At 34.9% G+C, this 24720-nt stretch overlaps 3 protein-coding genes across 3 annotated transcripts in view; 1 reads left to right on the top strand and 2 right to left on the bottom strand.

The window, feature by feature from the left end:
* Positions 1-24720, top strand: part of LOC130647074 (uncharacterized) — an 87564-nt gene that overhangs the window by 43264 nt on the left and 19580 nt on the right. The window lies entirely within an intron of this gene.
* On the bottom strand, positions 5269-6689 carry LOC130647071 (germ cell nuclear acidic protein-like). The gene is made up of 2 exons (XM_057452795.1): positions 6534-6689; positions 5269-6422 (listed from the first exon to the last, which is right to left on the bottom strand). Exons 1-2 carry the CDS (start codon positions 6595-6597, stop codon positions 5341-5343), a joined length of 1146 nt encoding a protein of 381 aa, XP_057308778.1. The 5' UTR covers positions 6598-6689; the 3' UTR covers positions 5269-5340.
* Positions 12993-18458, bottom strand: LOC130647076 (uncharacterized). The gene is made up of 3 exons (XM_057452802.1): positions 16780-18458; positions 16391-16704; positions 12993-16191 (listed from the first exon to the last, which is right to left on the bottom strand). Exons 2-3 carry the CDS (start codon positions 16485-16487, stop codon positions 15737-15739), a joined length of 552 nt encoding a protein of 183 aa, XP_057308785.1. The 5' UTR covers positions 16488-16704; positions 16780-18458; the 3' UTR covers positions 12993-15736.

Below are 24720 nucleotides of genomic sequence, written 5' to 3'. Positions count from 1 at the left end.
AAACCACTTACGAAGAGAAACTATTGATGAGGTCAGCAGCATAAACCTGAAAATTATTTTAAGAAATTTGTTAGCCATTGTCGCTTATATGCATTCCATGGCATTGATTTGTATATTTTTAACAGATTTCCTCTTTATGACTTTAAAATCTGTGGACGTTACTGGTTTTATTTTGTCGAAATTGATAATATTGAATTCAACAAGTTTTATCGTTTATTTATTATTCTTTTTTGATTAGAATTCTCAAATTTGAATTTCTTCTTTAAGAGTCTGACTAGTTGCAATTTTTTATTTTGAAGAAACTGATTATAGTTTTGGTTATAGTTTTGTTTGAGAAATCCAAAAAGTTAAAGAATACCGAATTTAAAAATTTTAATTTGAACAAATTGAAACAAAAAAGGGTAAACACAGAATTGCATGTGATAAATTAATTGGTATTATTTGAAAAATTTTAAAATTCTCCCCAATCCTAACAAATCTTAAAAAAATATTTTGTGATACTATGGATGAGTTCAGGAAAGTTCTTTCAGCACATTAGGTACTCACGGAGGACTGATGATTATGCAGTAATAGGGTAATTAGGTGCGGAATAATTATATATACGCCGCGTACAGTATAATTAGCCGCTCATACAGCTAATTATACGATAGATATGTGTTTCACTTACCTTTATATACTTTATTTCGTTATAGATCTCCCCATAACCATCTATATATATATAATTGGTTTATGTTGTGCTTCAATTAAAACGTAAAAAGGAACAAATGTTTATGCAAAAAAGATATTATTTTACTGTAGCAGTATGTCGTATTACTTAACAACACGCAATTCTAATTTCTAGTAAATAACATGTAAAAGTGAAAAGCACAAAGAAGCCTATAAGGGCTAATTATGCTGTGCAGAGCGCATAATTATCCTGCATCGGCTAACTATATGTTCTGTTACAGACTAATCATCAGTTTACCCTGACTGTTCTGTGCAAGCAACAATAAACTTTTGTCACGTTTCGACAACTATTCTTCAGAAATATATAAAAAGTAATATATAAATATAAAAAAAAATGTGACGGATATCTTTTTATCAGATAGAAGTAGCCTCATAAAGTGTATTTTGGAAGTCATTCTTAGGCCTCTTTTTCCCAAAAGAATAGGAGTTGGGTGTTAAGAACTCATGAAAAAATTACGCAAAGTAGGACAAAGGCTTTTTGTTGCTGGCCCCTTATGAAAAAGGCACTCTAATTCAAGCACCATTTTGTGTAGTTATGAGAGCTATGTATTGTTCTAAACAATAGTCTTATTTTCTTAACCTGACATACCAGCTTGATATTCTTAAAATCATATTCTTATAAAAAAACGTGTATTTCTACATTGTCAGTATTTCCTTAAAGGCACAATTCACGCTTTCTGTGTTACAAAGTGGTAATCTACATTTGGCTATGAATAAAGTTGAATCGTAATTTCAGACAGAAATGTAAAATCTTTTTATCTCTATGTTACTAATACCCTTATATTGTCTGTTTGTGCATTAGATGAAAGTCATGTTACACCAAATACGATACATAAAAAGCCGGTCGAAGCCGTGAATTTATCCCCGGGCTACAGATTAGTTTTGTATGAAATTACAACCGACGAAATTTCCATTTGCAAAATACCTAAAAGAATTCAATAACAAAGTCATTTCGCGTAAGAAAAGACCACAAGAGTAATTACTACTTTAAGTTACGAGTTTCAAAGCATGATTAATTACAACCCAAAGAATTGACAAACACGCAATGATAATTTCGACATTGAACGAAGAAGATGAAAAAATTTCTTTTTGTTACAGTCCTATGTTTTCTGTTAATATTCTCGTAATTTGAAGAAGTTCAATCGTCGAGTAGAACACGAAGAATGATGGCCCGACGAAGAACTTCAAAACCCCCGCAACGGTGTCGATATAAAAAAGTTAAGATATGTAAAAGGTATTGCTTCTGGTGGAGATGTCATATCATTTGTAGATGGCACGTGCGACGTGTGTGCTCTGGTTTAAAAATTCAGCGGCATTGCGGAAATGGTTAACTGGTAAAGGATTATAAACTTTGTAATTCTAAAACTTTGTGTTTTTTCTTGGATAAATGTAAAATTAGAATTTTTTTGGGGTTTGTTTGCTTATTTTTAATGTAAGGTGTTTTATGGAAAATAATTTGTTGTATGAATTACAGTTATGTTACATTATTTTGTTCTTTTTTCCAACATTTTGAAGGTCAATAACTTATTTGGTAAAAACATTGTGCAATTTTTGTCAACATACTATGCAAAAACGACGCAAAGCTATACTCCCGGTACATGGATGATATCCTGAGAGATAACAATAGAGAACAAATTAATGACAAACTTTGGAAATACATGGATGGTATCCTGAGAGATAACAATAGAGAACAAATTAATGACAAACTTATGGAAATAAACAACTTCCATCCCAACCTAAAGTTTACCGTGGAAAGAGAACAAAAAGACAGTATTCGATTTCTGGACATGCAAATCATACACAGAGTCGAGAATTTAACATCAAGGTGGTATAGTGACACAGAATTAACAATGAACTTCCATTCGCTAGCTCCCATAAAGTATAAACGTTCCGTAGTAACCGGTCTGGTGTATAGGATTCATTACGCATGTAGTACCTGGGAGAAAATTTTCATCAAAGTCTCTTGAACGCAAAATCTCTCCTTGAGAATAACTAGTACCCTCCATCTATTTACAAGGAAATAATCGAGGATCCTGGAAAATATGTAACGAACAAAACCACCTACGGTAGAAGAAAGTAACGACGACGAAGCAGAGAGAAAACTTGTTTTTCTTTAATATCGAGGGAAGTTGAAGGAGAAATTTGAATGCTCGTTAAAATGCATCAAGGCACCATGCAAAATTGTGTCTACAATTAAGAAAATAAAATCAATTCTACCATCATTGAAAGCACCTGTGGCGAAGCCAATGCATAGCGGTTTAGTGTACAAAATAACGTGTTCACAATTCTATCGTGTTATGTGGGACAGACTACCCGACATCTTCCCGTATCGAAAAGCATAAATATAGCCGTGGGACGTCATATCACAACATGTAATGTGGATCTATCAATCAATCATGCAGAAAAAGTGGGAAAATCGAATAAGTCGAAATATCATTTAATGACACTGGAGGGACTTTTCATTCGGGAAAAAAAAGCCTAAAATAAACACAAAGGACGAGTTTAAAAGTCGTGAATTAGTAATAAAAGTTTAATTATGACTTATCCCTCATGGGAATTTTAATCATTTAATACCTTTTAACTTGTGTATAGTGTATGTAGGTATATGTTGATATGAATACTTTTTATTTAGCAGTTTTACTGTTTAAATACTTTTATTTATAGCCTGATGATGAAGTAATACTTCGAAATATATTGCTAAAAGAAATATATTACATTTTTGTCTTGCATAGTATGTTGACAAAAATTGCACAATGTTTTTACCAAATACTTTAACTTTCGACAATGGTTGCATTAAGGAGCAATCCGGTTGTCTTATTTTAGACTCATGTGTTATGAAGGCCCATTGAGTCCGAAATACGACAAGAATTGGGCGGGCTGGCTTCAAACTCAAAGCGCTAAGTCCACTAAGTCTGCTGTAAACATTAGGAGATTTAAAGTGCGTGATACTGAGATAGAAACGGTGTTCTTAATAATTAAATTAAAAAAATTCCTCTCTTCTTTTTGCTGGCTTATGTCCACGGTTGTATGTCTAATTTTAAACTGAATTATTCGCTCGACCTTGCTAACGTTGTTGTAATTCACATGAAACAGTTGTAAACAAACTTAGGTTTAACTATCTTCCGAAATATGTCCTGATTTTTTATTAATCGACCATTCAGTCGATCGAAGTTTATCTAACTCAAGAGCATGGTGCGTATTTTTGTTGCACTTTTACCGAGATGAAGTAATCATCGGAGTGGAAAAGTTCGACGCAATTGATTACTTCAGCAGTATAATCGAGAGGTCGTAACAATGAGTCGGACAAAAAAAACCTTTGGTGATCTGTTTAACACTAGGGCAGACAGAATAAGTTGCAATATATAAGATATTGAACATAAGTTAGTTGGTAGGTAGTTATTTTTGTTGACGGATACAATATGGAACTGTTATGTTTATCGTTTCCCTTATAAAAGCAAATAATTTCGGCCACAATTGAAAAACAAACACATTAACATCGATGACAAAGCATTAGATCACAGCAATAAACTTTACAGTCAAAAATATCATTGATTGTTTAAACTGACGGAATTCTTTCGACATTGTTTCCAATTTATGCATCGATTCGTCGCATAATTTGAGGTACGAAAAAGAGAGGAAATTGCATCAACTGAGGTATTTGTACTGTCGGGCAAAATGTTTTTACACCAACTATTCATCGCAGTATAAATACAGCCATGTTATCCGCACACACATAGAGTGCACATACACAGACACAAGACAAGTTAATTATACCATTTAACAAAAATATGAATTTTGTGGCAATAGAACATAGATTTTGTTATATTTACCTGCTTCAATTAAGTTCATTTATTGATATTATTGGTTTGCAAACGGTATTTGTTTATGACGAATTTTGTTTTGTTTTTCTAGTCATGTACGAGAAATGGAAAAAACATTTCTGATATTATTTGAACAGCAATCGAGTAGATCATTTGATTATTGGAAGCATCGAACGACGGAAGTGGTAATTATAACACACGAGTTATTAAACTATAATCTATAATTCGTTAAATTTAACTCTCCTTAAAGTTTTGAGTAAAAAACAACGTTCAACAACAAATTTAAGCAGAAGTTGAATTTCTTACAAAATGGAGAAAAATCACTTTGAAACACTGTTCAATCTTGAAACATTACGGCTGTTAACAACTTTCTGTTGTTTCCATGTTAGCTAAAATACAAACAAAGCGTTTGATTGTGGTCTATATCGTTAGGGTGCCAGAGTTCGCAATAGCTGCATCACAAATTTGAGGAAAACGAGCGAATAAAAAACAACGGCACGCGGCTAAACGCACTTTTAAAACACAAGAGATCTACGTTCCTACATCTAGTTGGCCAATTTTATATAAAATTCAAACACGTTAATTTCATATAAGCGTATGATTCTCCAAAAAAGTACTGGTCTAAAAGCTTGGTGGGCGCCAACGTTGCAATACTAATTTTTCGATCCATAAAATTAGCTCTTTCAAAACTAAAAAAAGGGCGGAATAGGGAACAACCATATTTATACAAATTTTTTGTATTATTTAAGACTGAACTAATAACATAAATTTAAGAGAGAAGTTACACTCCAACCTATTGTGGCCATACTAAGTCCATATCTAAGCTGGATTCCTCTTCTGTGTCCTCCACCTGTCCCTCGTCCTTGTTGACGACTACTGATTCATTGTCGATCTTATCGTTAGTGTCATCATTTGATTTCTCGAATTCTGTATCGGATCTGTCGGATTCATCTTCCAACACATCGCCTGTATCATGTGCGTCAGAGTTACCTTGCGTGTGGAGATTTTCAGAATTATCTTCTAAAGCGTCGTACTTATTGTTATAGTTACCTTCAGAATGATTTTCAACATCGTTCTCAACGTCCAACTGATCTTCGGCACCGTCTTCAACGTTGGACTGATCTTCGGCACCGTCTTTAACGTTGGACTGATCTTCGGCATCATCCTCAACGTTGGACTGATCTTCGGCATCATCCTCAACGTCGGACTGATCTTCGGCATCATCCTCAACGTCGGACTGATCTTCGGCATCATCCTCAACGTCGGACTGATCTTCGGCATCATCCTCAGCGTCGGACTGATCTTCGGCATCATCCTCAGCGTCGGACTGATCTTCGGCATCATCCTCAACGTCGGATTGATCTCTGGCATCATCCTCAACGTCGGATTGATCTCTGGCATCATCCTCAACGTCGGATTGATCTCTGGCATCATCCTCAACGTCGGCCTTATCTTCGGCATCATCCTCAACGTCGGCCTGATCTTCGGCATCATCCTCAACGTCGGCCTGATCTTCGGCATCATCCTCAACGTTGGCCTGATCTTCCGCATCATCCTCAACGTCGGCCTGATCTTCAGCATCATCCTCAACGTCGGCCTGATCTTCGGCATCATCCTCAACGTCGCCCTGATCTTCAGCATCATCCTCAACGTCGGCCTGATCTTCGGCATCATCCTCAACGTCGGACTGCTCTCTGGCATCATCTTTAACGTCGGACTGATCTTCGACTTCTAGATCCTCCAATTCGTCTACTTCACGGTTTTCTTCTGCCACCGTTAGATCTCCCAACTGTTTTTCTACTTCTCTTTCACGTACAGATACAGCATTCACCTCTCCCGTAGCTGTTGCTTCTTCTACCACCTTATTTTCGTCGCCTAGATATTAAAGATAAATAACTTTGAATAGCAAGTAGTTCAATAAAAAAACCCAGCAATAAGGAAATTCATTACTTTCCACACTTCACATCTCATTTGCTACGGACTTACCTTCATAGATTGGCGCTGCAAAGCTGATAACAAATAAAGCTGCAAAACACACGGCGATTTTCATGATGGCGGAGGTGGTGTACGTTCTTTGTTCGAATTTGAATCAAACTTAATTGAACCTCTCTGGTTTCTAGTTGCAATGTAAATGTTTCTATCAATACAAGCGAGTTTTTATAGCGTTGAAATGTAATTATAAAATTTTATCACCCGGTTGGGACAATCAGCTATAGCATGCCCCATGAGCGCAGCCTAGTTTCTATCAGCTTGGCAACCACTCAAAACTCTACCCAACAATATGTTCTTTTAAAATTTTTTCAAAGAAGTAAAAAATACTCATATAGATGTGGGTATGGTATTTTAAGCACGTCGGTATATTTCGCCATGGAAATTGGTGTTTGTTTGGTAAGCCGAAAAATTTGTAATTTTAAGGAACACCGCATCTCATAATTAAAATAAAATTTACGATCTTTGGAAATCACTCTTAATGTTTTACGACACCCCTGATATCGTGCACTATTCTTAGCGAAAAGCGGAAGATTTTTGGATTGAAAATTGTGTTCTGTAAAAGCTTTACACGTTGCTTTTCCATTATATTCAAAATTGTCATTTAAGATATTTTTGTTGCCAACAGGAGATCAGTTAGGTGATCCAATAATACCAAACATAAACTATCTAGGTATTTCCTTGTCCACCAGTTACAACTCAAATTCTGCAGGTCTAATCACTTAGGTGGAATAAATATGTTTTCAATAACCAGCGCATTTTATGGGTTATCCTTTTAGAAATTGTTGAAAGTAGTGGATAATAAATAAAACCGTCCAAGTAATTTAGAAGCTAGTTTTTCTTTAGCCGACCGTTCTTAGTTCATTTTTCTTGTTTACTTAATTTGTAGGGCGAGTAAACAACGTAGAAAATGCCCGTTGGCAATGTTGGAATTGGGGCATAACTCTGGACCTAGATAACTTAAGTCCTAAATCCGCTGCTATAAGCATTCACAATATACAACGGTTTTTCTAAGAAACAGCGTTTTTAATGGTTATATGCAGGGTTGTACCTTTCACATCCACTTTTGGACTTTTGCCTAAACAAAGGTACGTTGTTCATAAACACTCGGAGCATCAGTTTGTTCTTTTAGAGGAGAGGCGAACTGCACACGTCATGGCTGCTGAATAAAAGTTAATAATGGCAGTGTTGCCATCTTCGTCCCCATGTTTTTCTTCTGGATATCAGAGAAGACGACAAAAATACCCTGGTATCGTTAAGTGAGGCGTCAAACATTAATTTATGCGACCAACAATGACGGAACTTTAGTGGGCAGAATTTATGTTCCAGTTATGCAACTAACAATGATGTTCCAGCAACAGAAAACGTACTAACATATTGCATTGTCTCACGACTAAAATATACAAAAAAATTATCTAGGTAACTGCAAAATTCGTCTTTAAATTTTGGAAAAAAGGTGTGCTGTTTTATTAGCAGGTTACAAAATACTTTGGCACAGTTTAGCTGGCTATAGTTAGCTAGGTTTCTTTCTGAATGCGTTCTTTGCTGAACTTAGATAGATGTTAGATGTTAGATTTTAAATACAGTTTATAGGTAAAGCTTTTATTTTTGTGGCGTTTATAATCGTATCTTCTTTGGCTAGCTCTTTAGCTACCTCTGGCTGAAGAGTAAAAGTAGCCAAATGTAGTTTGGCTTTCTCCAACGAAATGCCTTATCAATATTTCAAATGCTAAATGCAGTTAGTAAGTAGCGACAACTTTTATTACTGTCATGAAAACCTTTACTTCGCAAAAAAATTGGTAAGTGATTTTTTTTAGCTGCACAGAGTAACGACAGGCTGTTTTCCTCGTTTTTATTTAAACCGAAGTTGCAATAAAGTGTTATCGGAAAAAGGTATTACGCGTAAACATATGTTCAACACCATGTACCTGTACTAAGCGCTCAGCCTGTAGTGAGCGACGGTATGACGCTTAGCCGAGTGTTAACAGAGTATATCCACTGTTGTTATGTAAACCAAAGTTGAGACAGCTTTTTTTAAAAGGATATTATGCATAATCGCATTGGGCTGTTTCTGTGTTTCTGTTTAACCGGTTTTTTTTTAACAGGTTTTTTTCGATAAAGGATATTATACCTATATGGATGTGCGATATTGTTTGCCTGTACTCAGCACTCAGCCATGAGTAGCATTCTCTGAAAAATAAATAAGGTTGGCCGACTGTTCTTTGCTACGACCGGGTAGTAACGAGTTGTGAACTGTGTTTTTATTGCAGCTAAAGTTGTGGAAAGTTATTTTTTGAAAACTTTATTACACCGAAAACACCACAATGTTGGGCGCAAATTATTTGAAAAATATATTGCAGCAGAAGCACCATAATGTTTTGTGCCTAACTCGATTTACAACATACTATACTAAAGCGCTCCACCTGATTGCTGGTACAGTTTACGGTTTTAATTAATCGATCTTCCGGGCGTTCAAAGTCGAGTAACACAGCTACTTGTGACTTAACACAGTGTTTTGACACTGGGACCCATAAATCCAAAATGGTCGAGGCATTTTAAAAAGGCAGTAAGGGCCAAAACTGACAAATTTGACCAAATCAATACAGCTATTCTTCAATGGTTCAAACAAATACGATCCAAGAATGTTCCACTGAAGGAGAAGGCTCTATTCTTCGCAAAGGAACTTAGGATCGAAAATTTTCATGTCTCTGATGGATGGCTAGGGAAATGAAAAAAAGGTAAGTTTGTTAAAGTTACAAAAGTTTAGGTAATCGCTTCTTTAAAATTTTCATATATTTTTCTTCTGCAATAAACTCAAGGCAGTATGGAACTTTTATTCCCAAATCGTCGTTTTTGTTCACCGTTTTCTTAGCACTAACCACTGCCTTGCATCGGTTGTCAGTTGGAGCCTTCAGAAAAAAATGTGTCGTCTTTGCAAAATTTCCTGATCGGCCAAGAGGAAGGTGACCAACAACAACTGCTTTCGCTTTTTGATACACTGTCTGTAACTTTATCTGGCTCAATGGAAACATCTAGCTCTTTATCAAGTGAAACAATCCACATGCCTTTGTATACATGGTGCCCCATTACAAAAGCATCCATAGAATAATATTTGTCCATAATTAATATTTACATATTCAAGGCTGTCAAGTTTTGGTGCAAAGGAAAGAAAAATAGTGTAATTGTCGATAACTGCCCTGCTCATTCCGAGGTGATGGGCTTGCAATGGGTCAAGTTAATTTTTCTTTCTCTGAACACCACCTCTATTATTCAACCTATGGAACAAGGTGTCCCCAGATCCCTTAAAGCGAAATATAGTTCCCTCCCGGTGAAGAAGCAGATTCTAGTTTGGGAAGAAAAAGGAACTCCCCAAATTCACAATTTTGACCGCTGTGACAATCTTACGAAAATCATGGGATTATTTTCCTAACCAAACGTTCGCAAATTGTTTCAAAAATCCAGGCATATCAGTAGAAACTGCCGAGCCGGCTTTAACCCTATTCGATCGGAGGGGGCGGCGAATTCCGCCCCCCCCCCCTGACACTTTTTTTAATAACTCCTTATTGCTATGTTATATGGCTATCAAACTTACTGAGTTTCAATATTTATCTATTAGACACCTGCATGACAAATTTTTAGTCCCATACTTTTCAAAGGCTTTGATACTGGCCATTACTTCAAACTACCCCTAAATATCTCTATGAAATCCTTATAAAGGGGGAAATTGAATAACTCCTGTTCGGATTATCCTTGGAACTCGGAACTTGCAACACAACTTTGTTTTATTAAGAAGAATCATTTTGCATAATTTGGACACGTAATTACCCGATTTTGTCGGATTTTACCCGAAAATTGGAAAACCCGGATTTTCGAGTATTTTTCATGCGATTCACGTAAAAACGGGGAAATATGTGAAATAACTTTCATTTAGCTTTCAGAAAATTCAAACAAATTTTGTTTTGGTATCCCTTACATCGGTTTAATGAGAGATTTAATGGATTCTTTCATGGGAATTCAGATAACTGTTTATTTCTTATATTTTGTGTAAAACTTTGAAAGGATTGCTGTATGCAATAGACTGAATATCTGATTTTGGTATGCCGTGTTACAAACTGTACAGTGTGGAAATTGTGTAATAACTTTTTTTTGTTTAACTTGGCAAAATATGATAGATTTTTTAAATGTCTGATATACTTTTTTCCCTGGTGTACTTCCAGTATGGCAAAGCAAGTACAAATTTTAGCAGATTTCCCTTTTTAGGAACGGTTGTTAGACGCCTTTGATTTTGTTGTTGTTGTTGTTGTACCTGCTTATATTTTCAACGTTTTGGTTTCAACGGGTATAAAGTAATGCAGACTGTGAGCAAACTCGATCCCAGGGCTTTTTCTCTTTCTCTTTTCCGTCCCCTTATAAAAAAAGACAAAGAGCCGAGGTTGGGTTGTAAGTTTTAAAAATTCCAATTACCATATGCTGATGTTTTTGTTTGGTATCCCTTACATCGGTTTAATGAGAGATTCAGTGGATTCTCCCACGGGTATTCAGCTAGTTATTATTATTATTACGCTTCAGTCACAATTAAATACCGAAGTTTCAATTCATTTTGACAAACTTTCCGAGCAGAGTGCTATAACGAAAACTCTAAAATCTTATCTTTCTAAAACAGAAATTAAGTTATGGTGCAACATGACAAAGCTCTTACGGACAAATTTATTTAATTTTGGACGCAAAGCTCTTGTATTTTGCCTAGCTAATAAATCAAATTTGCACCGCTGGGAGAGGGTCGTGGTAATAAATGCGACTTATGCTTTCACAAACATACACAACTGTATGTGTTGTCGAACTGTTCAGTGGCAGTGAATCAGAAGCGATAAACTTGGAGGCATGATAGTATTCTTTACACCTTGTTTTCCTTTATAATACAGCTGCAACAGTATGATTTTAACGTATTAGTCGATTTAGAGGGTTATTCTTCAACCACGAAATTATTTAAATCACTTTGTCCTGATTCGGTTTTTACCAATATCTCAGTCGTATAATTAAATGTATGCTCAGAAATGAATATTGATAGAAGTAAACGTTACAAGAAAACGAAATATAAAAATCTTCAAGATGACATTTCAACCTGGAACCCGGGCTCTTTGTCTCTTTTATAACGGGATGGCAAAAAGAGAAAAAAGCACTAGGGTCGAGGTTGCTCAAAATCTGCATTATTCTATGTTTATAACCGCTGAAACAAAACGTCTAAAAATATAAGTATGTGCAACAAAAGAATAATAAAAAAAATTTTGAAATAAAAATGGAAAATGTCCAAAAAAATCAAAGGCGTCTAACAACCGTTACGTAAAAAGCGAAATACGCTAAAACTATGTACTTGCTTTGCCATTCCAGAAATACACCAGGTGAAAAAGGATACCAAACATTAAAAAAAATCCATCATTTTTTAATGTCATACAAAATCATCTAGTTAGTCTATTGCAAACGGCAAACCTTCCAAAGTTATACTCAAAATATAAGATATTAATAGTTGAAAACACATAAAAGAGAAATATAAAAACTTGACTATCTACCGAAATATTTCAATCCAAAATATTAAAAGAACAGACCCAAACGAATTTAAGAATCGAATATATTTCAAACGGCAACGTAACAGATGTAAACATTGATTTAAGTTTAGGTTTTAGGTTTTTTATAACGACATCAACACTGAATCACACAGTCTGTAGTGTTAAAAACAGTAACAACGGAAAAATTACTTTTTGCAGTTTATGTAAATTCTTTTCTAGGATATACACGCTGTTTTTATTAGAATAGTGGGTTTTAGTTTCACCCTCGATGTTCTAAACTTCTTTGACAAATGCTATCCTCATTTTTCACAATATGTTCTTAACATGACTATCACCCTATTCGGTAAACTGTACATGATAGATAACGTGTTCCGCTGTAAAACGAAGATTGATAAATATCGCAGCTCAGCTATGCGCTGTGGCTCCAGAGCTAACGGAGAACGATGATAACCGCTTGCGGTTGTTATTCCAGCAATAACCGTGAGGTGGTTTCGAAATTTCAATCAATATAGCGTCGTCAATACGGTCTGATTCTGATATTTCAGAATCATTCTCTCAAGAAATGTTCAAATGTGATGTTTCTTTATTCTTTGTTTTCTCATTGAAATAGGTTGCAAAATCAAGAGATAAGCTAACAGAATTTGTCTTTTCTATCTTAAGCTCAGGACAAACATGCCTGTTTATTGAGATGGTGCTTGTGTGCTAAGCTAACTAGCTAATAGAGCCTTATAATAGCTAGAGTAGGCTTACACCTCACCATAACATGGTGCCTGCTCCCTCAACCAACACAGCATCACACTATGTGGTAGTCTGTCCTCTCTTTATCTTTTTACATAGCAACATGTTGTAGCTCCCCACAGCAACATTAAAAAATGTTCCCATCATCAATCAATGGGGGATAGTGTGGGTTGTGTTTGCAGGGAGAAGGGGTATGGGGGGAGGACAAGAGAAGTCTGGTGGGTGAAAGGACAAAAAAAGAGTATAACTGTGAAAGGACAAGAAAAGAGTATAACTATAGTTTATCAGTCCCAGTAGTATATAGATGAGTTGCAATGTTTACATATTTGGCAGTATTTTCGCCCATGCTTTTAATGGATTTCTTTGTTACATTTTCAGTGGTCTCTATAAACTTTTGCGTGACAGGCGGAAAAATGCTAGAGCTGGCTAAGGAGAGATACTTTCTAACGAATTTCTTCTGACGGAAACGTTGCTAGGGCTTTAAACTATTATTGAGTGTAGATTGATACTACTTATATATACCTTCTGATTCCACATTCATTTAACGGTCTAATAATACCTTGTACAAAAAATAGACTTGACAAGACTTTGTGTTAACTAGCCTCTGCATCTTTGTGCTTGCCACAAAGATGTTCACTAAAAATATAAACAAATAAATATCCATACGTTAACAAAAGAATGCTGGCAGTGGCTAAGGAATGTCACCTATATTATGGTTAAAAATTTGTGATATAGATTTGCAGCAGGTTGTGTTGTCCAAGCTAATGAGTTCTGTATCCTCAATTAATCCAAGAAACAATTGAATTCCAAGGTCAAGCAGGCTTTTGCTTTAAAATAAACTTCAACATGGGTCCTTCTTTGTCTAGGCATACATTTTTCTGCCTAAAAATAGGCATCCAAAAGAGTCTGAAATCCCAGGGCAATGTGTCTTACAGAATTATATGTTTTTTTTTAATTTTTATTTCATGTTAGTTTGTTCAGCTTAAATAGGACTAAGCTAAAAGTGACGACGGTGTCCATTCCGTGTGGAGACCATGCATCAAATGTTACTGGTTGTAATCCACTTTGTGATATTACTGATGTATGTTTTTTATGATTTTTCAATATAAGTAAAATAACATTTAAGTCGTGTTAAGAGAAAGAACGACAATATGCGGAATGATACAAATATTCTTCCAGCTTTCTAATTCCAAGCGTGTCGAAGTCCCATCAAATATTTTTTATTTTTAGAGTGATGAAGAATATGACAAAGTTGCAGACAAGAAAAGTTTCCCAAGTGCAGGAGAAAGTGAACAAGTGAGTTGTTTACTTGTAAAAGTATCAATTTTAACGATAAAAATAATTAGTAGCAATATTGATTTTATTTACGAAATAAACACGTTATTTACTTATATTATCTATTTAGCTTTCGCGAAAAAAGAAAAAAATGGACATATGCGCCTACCAAGGAAGAGTTAATTAATGAAAAATTGAGTGATTCCAAGAAAAAAATAGAAAAATTAATGAAAATGAACGATACGCTACATCACCAGATACACGAACTTGGCGAAAAAAACGCATCACTTCTCCTTAGAAATGCGGAGTTCACTAGACTGAAACTTGTTGAACAACTCGGCGTCAACAGGTCTGTACAGATGGTTGATGCATCTTTGTTCGCTGATAGATTTCACACAGAAGACCCTCTTCTGCAAGAAGTAACTCCTTGTGTTTTAGACAGCACCTTCATGAAAAGTTTATTTATATCGAATCTTAAAGAAGGAGAATTTGCTCAAACAAAAAAGTCACATTTGATGATGGAGCAAGTGTTGTCTTAAAAACATTTTTGAACAAAGGGGACAATGAAAGTGTTAGCGTGAAAAATGTGGCTCATGTTAGCCAAGATCATCGAATCTTAAAATTTATTGGAAAACACGAAAACATTATTACTACCATAGGTGTCGTCCATCTGAACGGGGCTTTCTATTCTGTGACACATTATGTCAGTGGTGACAGTTAAGAATATTTTCTAAAATCTGGTATGCCAGAAGTTGCATCGCGCAATGCGATTAAAAAAATATTGACAGGTGTTGCCAGCGCTCTGAACCATTTACATGACAAGGGCGTGCTCCACAACCATATTGTTTCAGATAACGTTATTTAGCATGGACCTGACATGTTTCCTATCCTGATTGGATTTTATTTCTCTTGTCGTGCAACATGCGTACGCGCAAGTTGTACGGACGTTATAAAGAAATTTTCCAACCAGAAGCACGTAGCGCCGGAGCTTTTCAAGGGCTGTTCTGTCTCCTACGGTTCTGACATATATAGTTATGGTAGTTTGTTGAATACGTACTTAAAAAGTGCGTCTTTAATCGAAGATGATGCACGTGATCTTCTAAAATGTTTCTCAATACAATGTATGGATTGGAGATCATCGCATCGTTTGGCCCACAAATTTCTATATAAAAGAGTGTGTCAGTTAATGATAAAGGTTGGTTTTTGACAATGTATTTTTTTTTAAATGCCAGTATTAAAAAAAAAATATATTTGATCATAGTTATCATTGATATACTTCCTTATCCGTACTAAAAGTTGATGGCATGATTTCTGAAATCAGTGCAAAATCTACACGGTCTAAGTAAAGCTTTGAAAGCCGTACTGAATAGGGTTAAACTTCCCTTATTCGTACTAATTTTTGCGCGTACTAATTTTCGCGCAAAAACGTTCATTGGTTAGCAAAAGACACGCATTTATATTTTGTCTAAAACCTTGAATTTTACTATTTTCCCCTGTTATTTGTGGACCAATTTCAACTTACGCCAAAGTTCATGTTGCTATTGCGCTATACGCGCCAAATAGATTTTTTTTCACTGCGCAAAAATTAGTACGAATAAGGTAGTTGCTAAACGAAGAAAGTAATCACATTTTTTTAATGAAATATTGTTCCAAGTCTGACTTTGGTAGATTTTCTGCCGCCTCCCACGTCAGACTACGGTATCCAATCCATTTCACTTGATATTGGGTTATGCCATTATTATCCCTATGAGTTGCTATGAAATCAACATAGCCTTCGTCTTCAGCGGATTTATCCAATACTTCCTTAAGGGTCACTACTTTTCCAGACTTATTGGGAACGTTGTCCATCAAATTCAGAGATTGAATCTCGTCATCAAGCTCTTCGCGTGGTACAGCTTCGTCTCTCACTTTGCGTTTTCTTGAATTAGAATCCATTTCCGCTATTTTTTCAACATTTGTACTGCTTCCCGTAGTATTCTCAGGAATAATCGGGACTGGCACTGGCTGGTGCAGTATGCTATCAGAAGAATCATCGACAGAGACATCTGCGTTGTCTTTGTGACTTCGTGTGGCCGAGACTAAAATAAATCAAATATTAACGTTTTACGCTTTCTTTGCGTACACTAGTTTTTCTATTTTCGCAGGTAATTTAACTTCGAAAGCGAAAGATTTTTCCGTAAAACACACTCACTTTAGTCAACCGCGAAAGCTAACTCCCAAAATTTCGCAGTGAGTACCTACTCAATGAGAAAAGATTGGAGAGAAAACATAACTTACCAGTAAATGTAATGTTTTCCATGTTGTCTTTTAACATATTGAGCCCCAACTGTGTAGTTACCAGGTTTTTTAAAATTGAAGCCACTCGGTAAACCATTCACAAAAACTTAACCTCGTTCAATCTGCGCATAAGGGACTGTTGTACGATTACCACAAGTCGCTAGGTCTATTGAATATAAAAAAGCTCAAATTTGAATGCACATTCATTTGTTCACGAACGCATTGGAAAATATACGTACACATTTTCTGGTTAAGTTGCATGCTGACTTCTTTGCGTAATGATATTGTTTCCACTTTTTTCTGGACAATTTCACCTAAAAACATATCTGGAATTATACATGGCGGAGGTTTTATTTGAAATAAAAAAGGTATCTTGAAAAATCTCTTACTAGTCATGTGGCTTGCAAACCTCCATTCCATATCGGTTTGGGAGTCAATAAAATCAACACCTTTTTGACTACCATACACAGTCACTTTGTTTCCTATTCTCATCGAATCAATGTCCATGACCGCTACTTCTACCCCGATGGATTCCAATTCCCTACACTACATAAAGAATTAAATTTGATGATCCTGGTCATTATGGCAAACAATATAGAATAAAACAATCACACCAACCAATTTTTCCATCTTATTTCGAATAGATCGCACTGCAGATGTTTGCTGCTCCATCGACAAGTCGTTAAATACTGGCTGGTTTACAAGAGAAGCTTTGTTTTTAAAACTTTCCTTTTCTTCTAGCGATAATTCTCCCCAGGCTCTGTTTGACTCAGCAACTCCCACACAATTATCTATGAAGTTATGAAGAAATAGTGAGCACTGGTAAAAGTATTTTGTTTACTCATCCATCGAACAAATACCTGGCAATTCCTGGATGATATAATGAATGATAATATAATTTATCAGAAACCTTTCATATAATCTCTTCGAAATATGTCGAACCTAGAAGGTCTTCTCTCTGGTATTTTCTTTGCCGTACTTGAGGAGATCTTCTTTTACTGTTAATCCAATCCTAACAACAAAAATACAAACATTCCTACATCAACACTTTCATGATAATGATCAGCACACGTAACTTGTCAATTCATAGAACTCAAATGTGGGATTTACAGAAAACAGGTCATATAATATAGCAAGTATACGGTATTGATGATAAATGGGAACGAACCTTGATCTGCGATTCACCTAAACCTGTCTTAACAATAGCTTGTTGAAGCAAAGCACGTGCTGCGGTGTTGTCAGATTTATAGTTTGTCATACCAGCTTCATAAAGCTGTTCCAAAATAGCAACCTGCTCCGATGTTTTTTTCACATTCTTCTTTTCAGACATATTTTTGATTCCTGAAATCTATAAGGTATTATCTAAATGTATGATTATCCTTTTTTTAAATTTGTACTTTACACAATTTTAACTAAAATGATGAGAAAATATATGGTTGTAACCGGATGTTCCTTTACCTTACAGGATTAATTACTGCTGGGTAATTTTTTTGATAGATTTATCTTTGCATGTCCCTAAAAATATACTTAAGGGGATTTATTTTTGCGAATCCGATATCTAACAAAGATTTGATGGTTGTATGTTTTTGCAAATAAGCGGTTTTAGGATAAATTTTTCCGAGGATTAATGCTTAAGTTTAGCATAGTTACTTTGCTTACTTTTACGTACCGGAATTAACTTTCGCGAAGTTCTATTATTTCGCGAGAATTCAATTTCGCAAATTTTGCGAAAAAATTAATTGACAGCATTTTTTTTCTCTTAATTTATACATTTTCAGGGTCTATTTTTTGTAGACGACAAAAATAAAGACTGCTGAAGTTAAAATTCGCATTGCTACAACAAAAGGGGTAGGAACATCAGAAGAAAAGAGTAATGTAAATCGTTTTTTAAAGAGAAAAAAATCAAAAAATTCACGGGAACTAATTTTCGCAAAATTTGCAAAAATCAATTCCCGCCAAAATTAATTCCTTTAAGGTACTACTTTACTTACTTTAGCTCAGTTTCTTTACTGAACGTACTTTACTGTAGTTACTTAGGTTAGTATCAAATATATATATCAAAACACTGTCGCGCAGAAGTATAAAGAAAAGTCATGTCGAAATTAACACCGAAGCTCGACCCGATCTTACAAGAAGACATGTCAGAACTCAGTGTAAAGTGACCCGAACTTTGCAAGAAAATAGGAGTAACTACATCGCAATGCAGATAAAACTAGTCTTTTAAGACGGAAAGTTTAATTAAAAAAAGGAGGTTTCTCTCCAAAGAATAAGAAGCTGCTGAAGAACTTCTGCATTCTCCCCTTTACAGGGATAATCGGAAAGTTAATGGATTTCGACTGTACTGAAACAAACACCTATGAATGTGGAAACACGAGGATTGGTGAAATTCACTCATGCTTGGGATCTGGTGGGGGCCCTTGAGTAAGCATCCCCTGCCTCCTGCAAGACACCAGCCACATTCATTGACACCGTCCGCCAAAACCAATAACTTTTGTTAAACTTTGGAAAAAGAAAAGTCAACAGCTGCAAATCGTATCGTTGTTGCTTTTACCTACTGACACAGAGCCCAGGGCTAACAGAGGTAGACTTGGAACCCAGCCCTTAGAGAGGTTGTGACAAAGAATAAAAAGCAGCAAACCTGGAAACAGAAAAGCTTTCTGACCTTAGACATGAACACTTGAGAAATCGTATCGTAATGCTTGGGCTGACCAAGAAACCGCCCCTTAGAAAGGTAGACTTGGAACCCAGCGGCGGCAACCCAGAAAACCATTACATATCGTCTCGAGCTTAAACAAGTAATTCACTTCACCACCCAGTCAACTTTTATGCTTCGAAATCCGCCACACTCCATTCTTTGAAAGGAGTTATCAATCGTCTCGAGATTGCAACTGAAGACCCATCCTAACCAATGAAGAACACACACTCTTCAGTCACCAAAACCTAAAAGCCTTCGCGATCTATGGTCTTTCCCACCGTCAGTGGTCTTTCCCACAGTCACTAGTCTTTCCCAGTGTCAACCAGTCTTTCCTGGCAGTCAACTGGATCTGTGTAAGAAACAGGAAAAAGAGAATAGGAGTAACTACATCGAAATGCAGATAAAACTAGTCTTTTAAGACGGAAAGTTTAATTAAAAAAAGGAGGTTTCTCTCCAAAGAATAAGAAGCTGCTGGAGAACTTCTGCATTCTCCCCTTTACAGGGATAATCGGAAAGTTAATGGATTTCGACTGTACTGAAACAAACACCTATGAATGTGGAAACACGAGGATTGGTGAAATTCACTCATGCTTGGGATCTGGTGCGGGCCCTTGGAAAATAAATTTAAAAAACTGTAAGAGCATAAGTTTGAGCATGCTAGACATTGTTCAAAGTTCAAAGTTTTTCCCGCCAGATCAGAAAACCATAAACCAACCAGAAAACCATTTTATTTCCAAAAAAACGTTTTGGGAAACTGTTAAACCCTTGATATCAAATAAAAGTGGAATAAGCAAAGGAGATATAGCGATCGTTCAAAATGAAAGTTTAGTTACTGATAAAAAACAGCTGACCAAACTTTTTAACGACTACTACATCAATATTTTAGAAGATTCTTGTGGCATGAAACCAAATCAAAAATGATTGAAGAAATTGTTGATAGTTTTGAAAATCATCCAAGTATCATTAAAATAAAGGAAATCAATGATTCTAACAACAATAAGAACTTTACATTCCAAGAAGTTGATGAAAATACAATTTCTAAACTGTTTAATGATTTAAACACCAAAGTATCAACAGGTGAAGATACAATACCATCAAAGCTGACAAAATTAGCAAAAAGGCACCTAGTAACGCCACTAACAGATGCTATAAATAGTAGCATAGTTTCAAACAAATTTCCAAGCAAAGCTAAGCGAGCTGCTGTAACGCCATTGGATAAGGGAGGAAAAAATAAAACTAAAATATCAAACTACAGGCCTGTCAGTGTTTTAAATGTTTTTTCTAAATTTTACGAAAGGGTTATGAAAGAACAAATAACCGCTTATATGGAATCAAAATTGTCGACCTTTCTCTCCGCCTATAGGAAATGCTATAGTACCCAACAAGTACTAATTCGCTTAATAGAGGAATGGAAGAGTAAACTTGATAAGAAGTATGTGGTGGGTGCGATCTTGATGGATCTTTCAAAAGCTTTTGACTGTGTACCACATGACTTACTAATTGCGAAATTAGCTGCTTATGGATTTGACAATAAGTCTCTTCAATTCATTCTATCTTATCTTACTGATAGAGAGCAAGCCACTCGAATAAATGGGATCTATAGTCTATTTCAAATTATCTTATCTGGTGTACCACAAGGTTCTATTTTAGGACCTATCATATTCAATATATTTATAAATGATTTGTTTCTTTTTATAGAAAAATATAAGCTACATAATTACGCTGATGATAACACAATATCCAACTTCTCAAATTCTATTCCTAATTTGATAAATACTTTAGAAAACGAAGCTAAAACTGCCCTCTCCTGGTTAAAAGAGAATAAAATGATTGCAAACCCTGAAAAGTTTCACTCGATAATTCTAACAAAGAATAAGGCAGATAATTTAGGTCTAAAATTTAACATAGGAAATAAAACTATTGAAAGTGAAAATAACGTGAAATTACTAGGTGTGACTATAGACAATAAATTAAATTTTGACAGACACGTTAGTGATTTGTGTCGCAAAGCATCAGCCCAACTAAATGCCTTATTTCGATTTAGAAGTTTCTTATCCTTTCAAGCAAAATATATTTTAGTTCAAAGTTTTATCTACGCAAATTTCAATTATTGTTCCCTTATATGGCATTTTTCTTCTTCTAAATCTTTATCTAAAGTCGAAATGATACAAAAACGAGCATTAAGATTTCTGTATAATGATACGGTAAGTACATACGAAAATTTACTTAAAAATTCCAGCAAGAGTCACATGAATGTAAATCGCTTACGGTCATTGTGTATAGAAATCTCTAAAACTATAAATAACAGCAGCCCTCTTTTTATGAAAGATATATTTTGTTAAAATGATAACGGTAGGACAGTCAGAGAACAAAATACAAATAATTTGGTAGTCTCAAGGAAAAGTACCGCGACTTTTGGAACTAATAGCTTATCAGCCCTGGGACCAAAGATTTGGAATAACCTACCATCACATTTAAAACGATGTGACAACCTTAAAGTTTTTAAAAGCATGATTAAAATGTGGGACGGATCTAAATGTAACTGTGATGAATGTAAGGTTCCTTTATAGAACTTTGTTGTTATTATTGTTTATATATATAAAAAAAATGATTTTATTTAATTGTAAACATAAAAAATTTAGTCGATTTAGATGAGTTTCCTTAATTACTTTTTTTTTTGGAAACTGTTGTAAATATGTGAATAATCGACTTTAAATAAATTGAAAAAAAAAAAAAAAAAAAAAAAAAAATAGATCCCTCAATTGCCGTTGGAATTGACGATACTGAAACTCCTGACCCATTTTTCAGAGTATGTACTTACAAAATAAGTGCTTAAAGAAAATATTTTCCGGAACAAAATACAACAACAAACTTAATATTTAAGAAAAATTTAGCTCTAAAAGAAACGGCTAGAAAATCGTTATACACCCAAGTTCATTTCTCTACTAAATAATCTAAACAACGAACCTGTTTTTCTTTTACTTCTCAGTAGGTAGCTTGCTAGCGTTCTCCTAATAAAACTCCAATCAGTTTTTTACTTCGAATACTAAACTTCGTTTCATCCCAAAGAGAACGAATTGAAGATGCATACAATTGCCTGAAACATTTCCAATCAGTTCTCTTTGTGATGTTAAATCATCGTACGTTAAAAATATTTCTAACTAACACCTTCGTTCGACAACAACACAACATTTTTGCTTTTTACATTTCAGATTCGAATTACATTCATATTCGAATCCGATAGAATTTCTATAAAAGGAAGCAACCTCGGTCCCAGAACACAAAAATGGAAAATATAGAAAATCAAATAAAAGCTTTAATGTAACCTGAAATAACTTTTGCCAGGATTACTTTGAAAAAAAGACAACCTTCTTCGCAGAGCTTTCCTTTTTTTTCAATCGATAAACAACTTGTTTCCGTTAGATACGGCGTGCACATTAATCCGTGGGTAAAATTAAATTGTTCTATCTATAACGACGAACGGGGCTTTTAAAACAAAAAAACAAATAGAAACATTTAAAAATAAAAATAAAAATTTAGTGTTAATAAAATAAAAAATTTTATTTTAAGTTCAAATAGCAACCCCCTGTTTCGCGTTTTTTAGCGTAACGCCACGTCGTAGGAAAGTGACCCGTACTTTGCGTGTCGTGGACTCACATGGTTAGTCACACAAGCGCATTATTATATAGACTAAGAGAACACACATTGGGACAATCCAAATAGGTTGTCATTCTACTGATCTGTTTGCACTGATAGGTGCTCGTGAACAATTCCTGGTATACCAGAGAAAAAAGTTTGTGTATTTTAAGACTTTTCTTGTAAATTCGTAAGAAAAATAAGAAAATAATTTACAAAGAGGTGGCAAGCCACCGCAATGATGAACTCAACCTGTTAGGTCTTTGAAAACAAGCTAGAAGTTGTGTATAATACAGACTGCTACAACCCCAGATTGCTAAAGCGTTATCATTACTGAATTGAGTAAGGAAGACCTGATGATTTGTATGAACAGTTTGCTTTGTCAGCTCAAAACTTCAAACATCTGCATCAAGTTTGAATAGCCTTTATACTCGGACAATTCACTTCAACAGTTCAAATTGAACACTCAACCAATGGCCATGTCAACTCCATGCTTTGAGAATACACCGCATAACAAGGAAAGTATTTTTCAAATGCTTGGTCCTATGCCAGGAGTGTCAATTCCAGGAAAGAAGTGGGTACCAGCCTGGCAACTACACGATGAAAAACCATCGAATAAAAGTTTCGAAGAGTTGCTTTTAGATAAAATAAAAGGAACATAAGAAAAAAACAAAAGTACCAGAATAAAAACAAAAGTAATCTCACATAACGAATAATTTACAGCACTAAAAGAAAAAGACAAAAAGAAAGTCACTAATGAAAAAAAAAAGTGCAGCCAAAAAAACTGCAGCGAAAAGGTGGCACGTACCACCAATTAATGTTTATACATTATATTAACTAAATTTAAAAAATTTTTGTAAAAAAATAACAAAAACACATTTTTTAAAATTCGAAGGGATTCCATGTTGAAAATCACCAGACTTTTCTTTAAAATGGCAAAACTTTTCTGTATTTTATATAGTATTTTTTTCCTGTACTTTTAAAATAACTTTCCTTAGAAACTAATTTTTTCAAAGACTAAAGTTAACTTTCAAAGTGGAAAACTAAAAACTTTTGGTATCTTAGCATCTTTTTAAATGCAATGTCCGTTACAAAATCAGGAAATTTTTCACATCACAGATTCTGGTTTGAAAAAAAATGTAGTTCAGCCGTGCAACTTGCTACTTCTTTTACTTGCCAGTAAAAAACAACAACGGACATTACAACGGACAATACATTAATTTGAAAACACACTAGAAACATTGGTATATTTTTCTAGCCTTAACATCTTCCTTTTCCTAACAACATTCCACATATACTATTATAATTTTGGTCTAAATATACTTATAAATAAGTTTTATTACATATTGATAAAAAAGTCACATCCTATAAATAAGTCCAAATAGAAATTTAATTTTAGATTTTTCAACCAACTTATTCCAAAATGGAAATACGAAATGAAAATTGCAGGTATCATGATAGAAACAGAGTGGGACTAGACACCCATGGGACAGGAAAAAATTTATTCCAATCAGTTAAATCCGAATTGGGAATTTTCTCACTACGTTTTTCCCAAATGGGGATGCCCATGTGACAGACATAATTACTTCATCATTTGAATCCCAATGAGGATTTAATTTTAGATTATCTCATCAAGTTATTCCCAAATAGAAATATATGAAAAGAACGTTGCAGGTATTTTAATGAAAATAGAGTGAGCATATACATATGGGACAAGAAAAAACTACAAAACAGGAAAGAAGTGAGTTTAGTACAATGGAGAACAGCACTACAAAAAATGTGAACAAACAACTCCAAAAACACGTATGCGAGAGCACAGGAAGAGACTTAAGGTGAATGGAAAGGGTGACGTAATGAAGGGAAAGGATAAGCTGAGTAATAAGCTAAATGGGATAAGCTAAATTGGCCCATCATAGGATGCTCTATAGAGAAAGAGTGCAAAAGTACAGAGCCAAAGTCAAAATTGCTGAATCAGATAAAAATCCAGAAGGATTTGGTT

The sequence above is a fragment of the Hydractinia symbiolongicarpus genome, chromosome 6 (assembly GCF_029227915.1).
Source record: "Hydractinia symbiolongicarpus strain clone_291-10 chromosome 6, HSymV2.1, whole genome shotgun sequence".
In the NCBI taxonomy this organism is placed as follows: Eukaryota; Metazoa; Cnidaria; class Hydrozoa; order Anthoathecata; family Hydractiniidae; genus Hydractinia; species Hydractinia symbiolongicarpus.
This window is presented reverse-complemented; position numbering and strand designations above follow the sequence as displayed.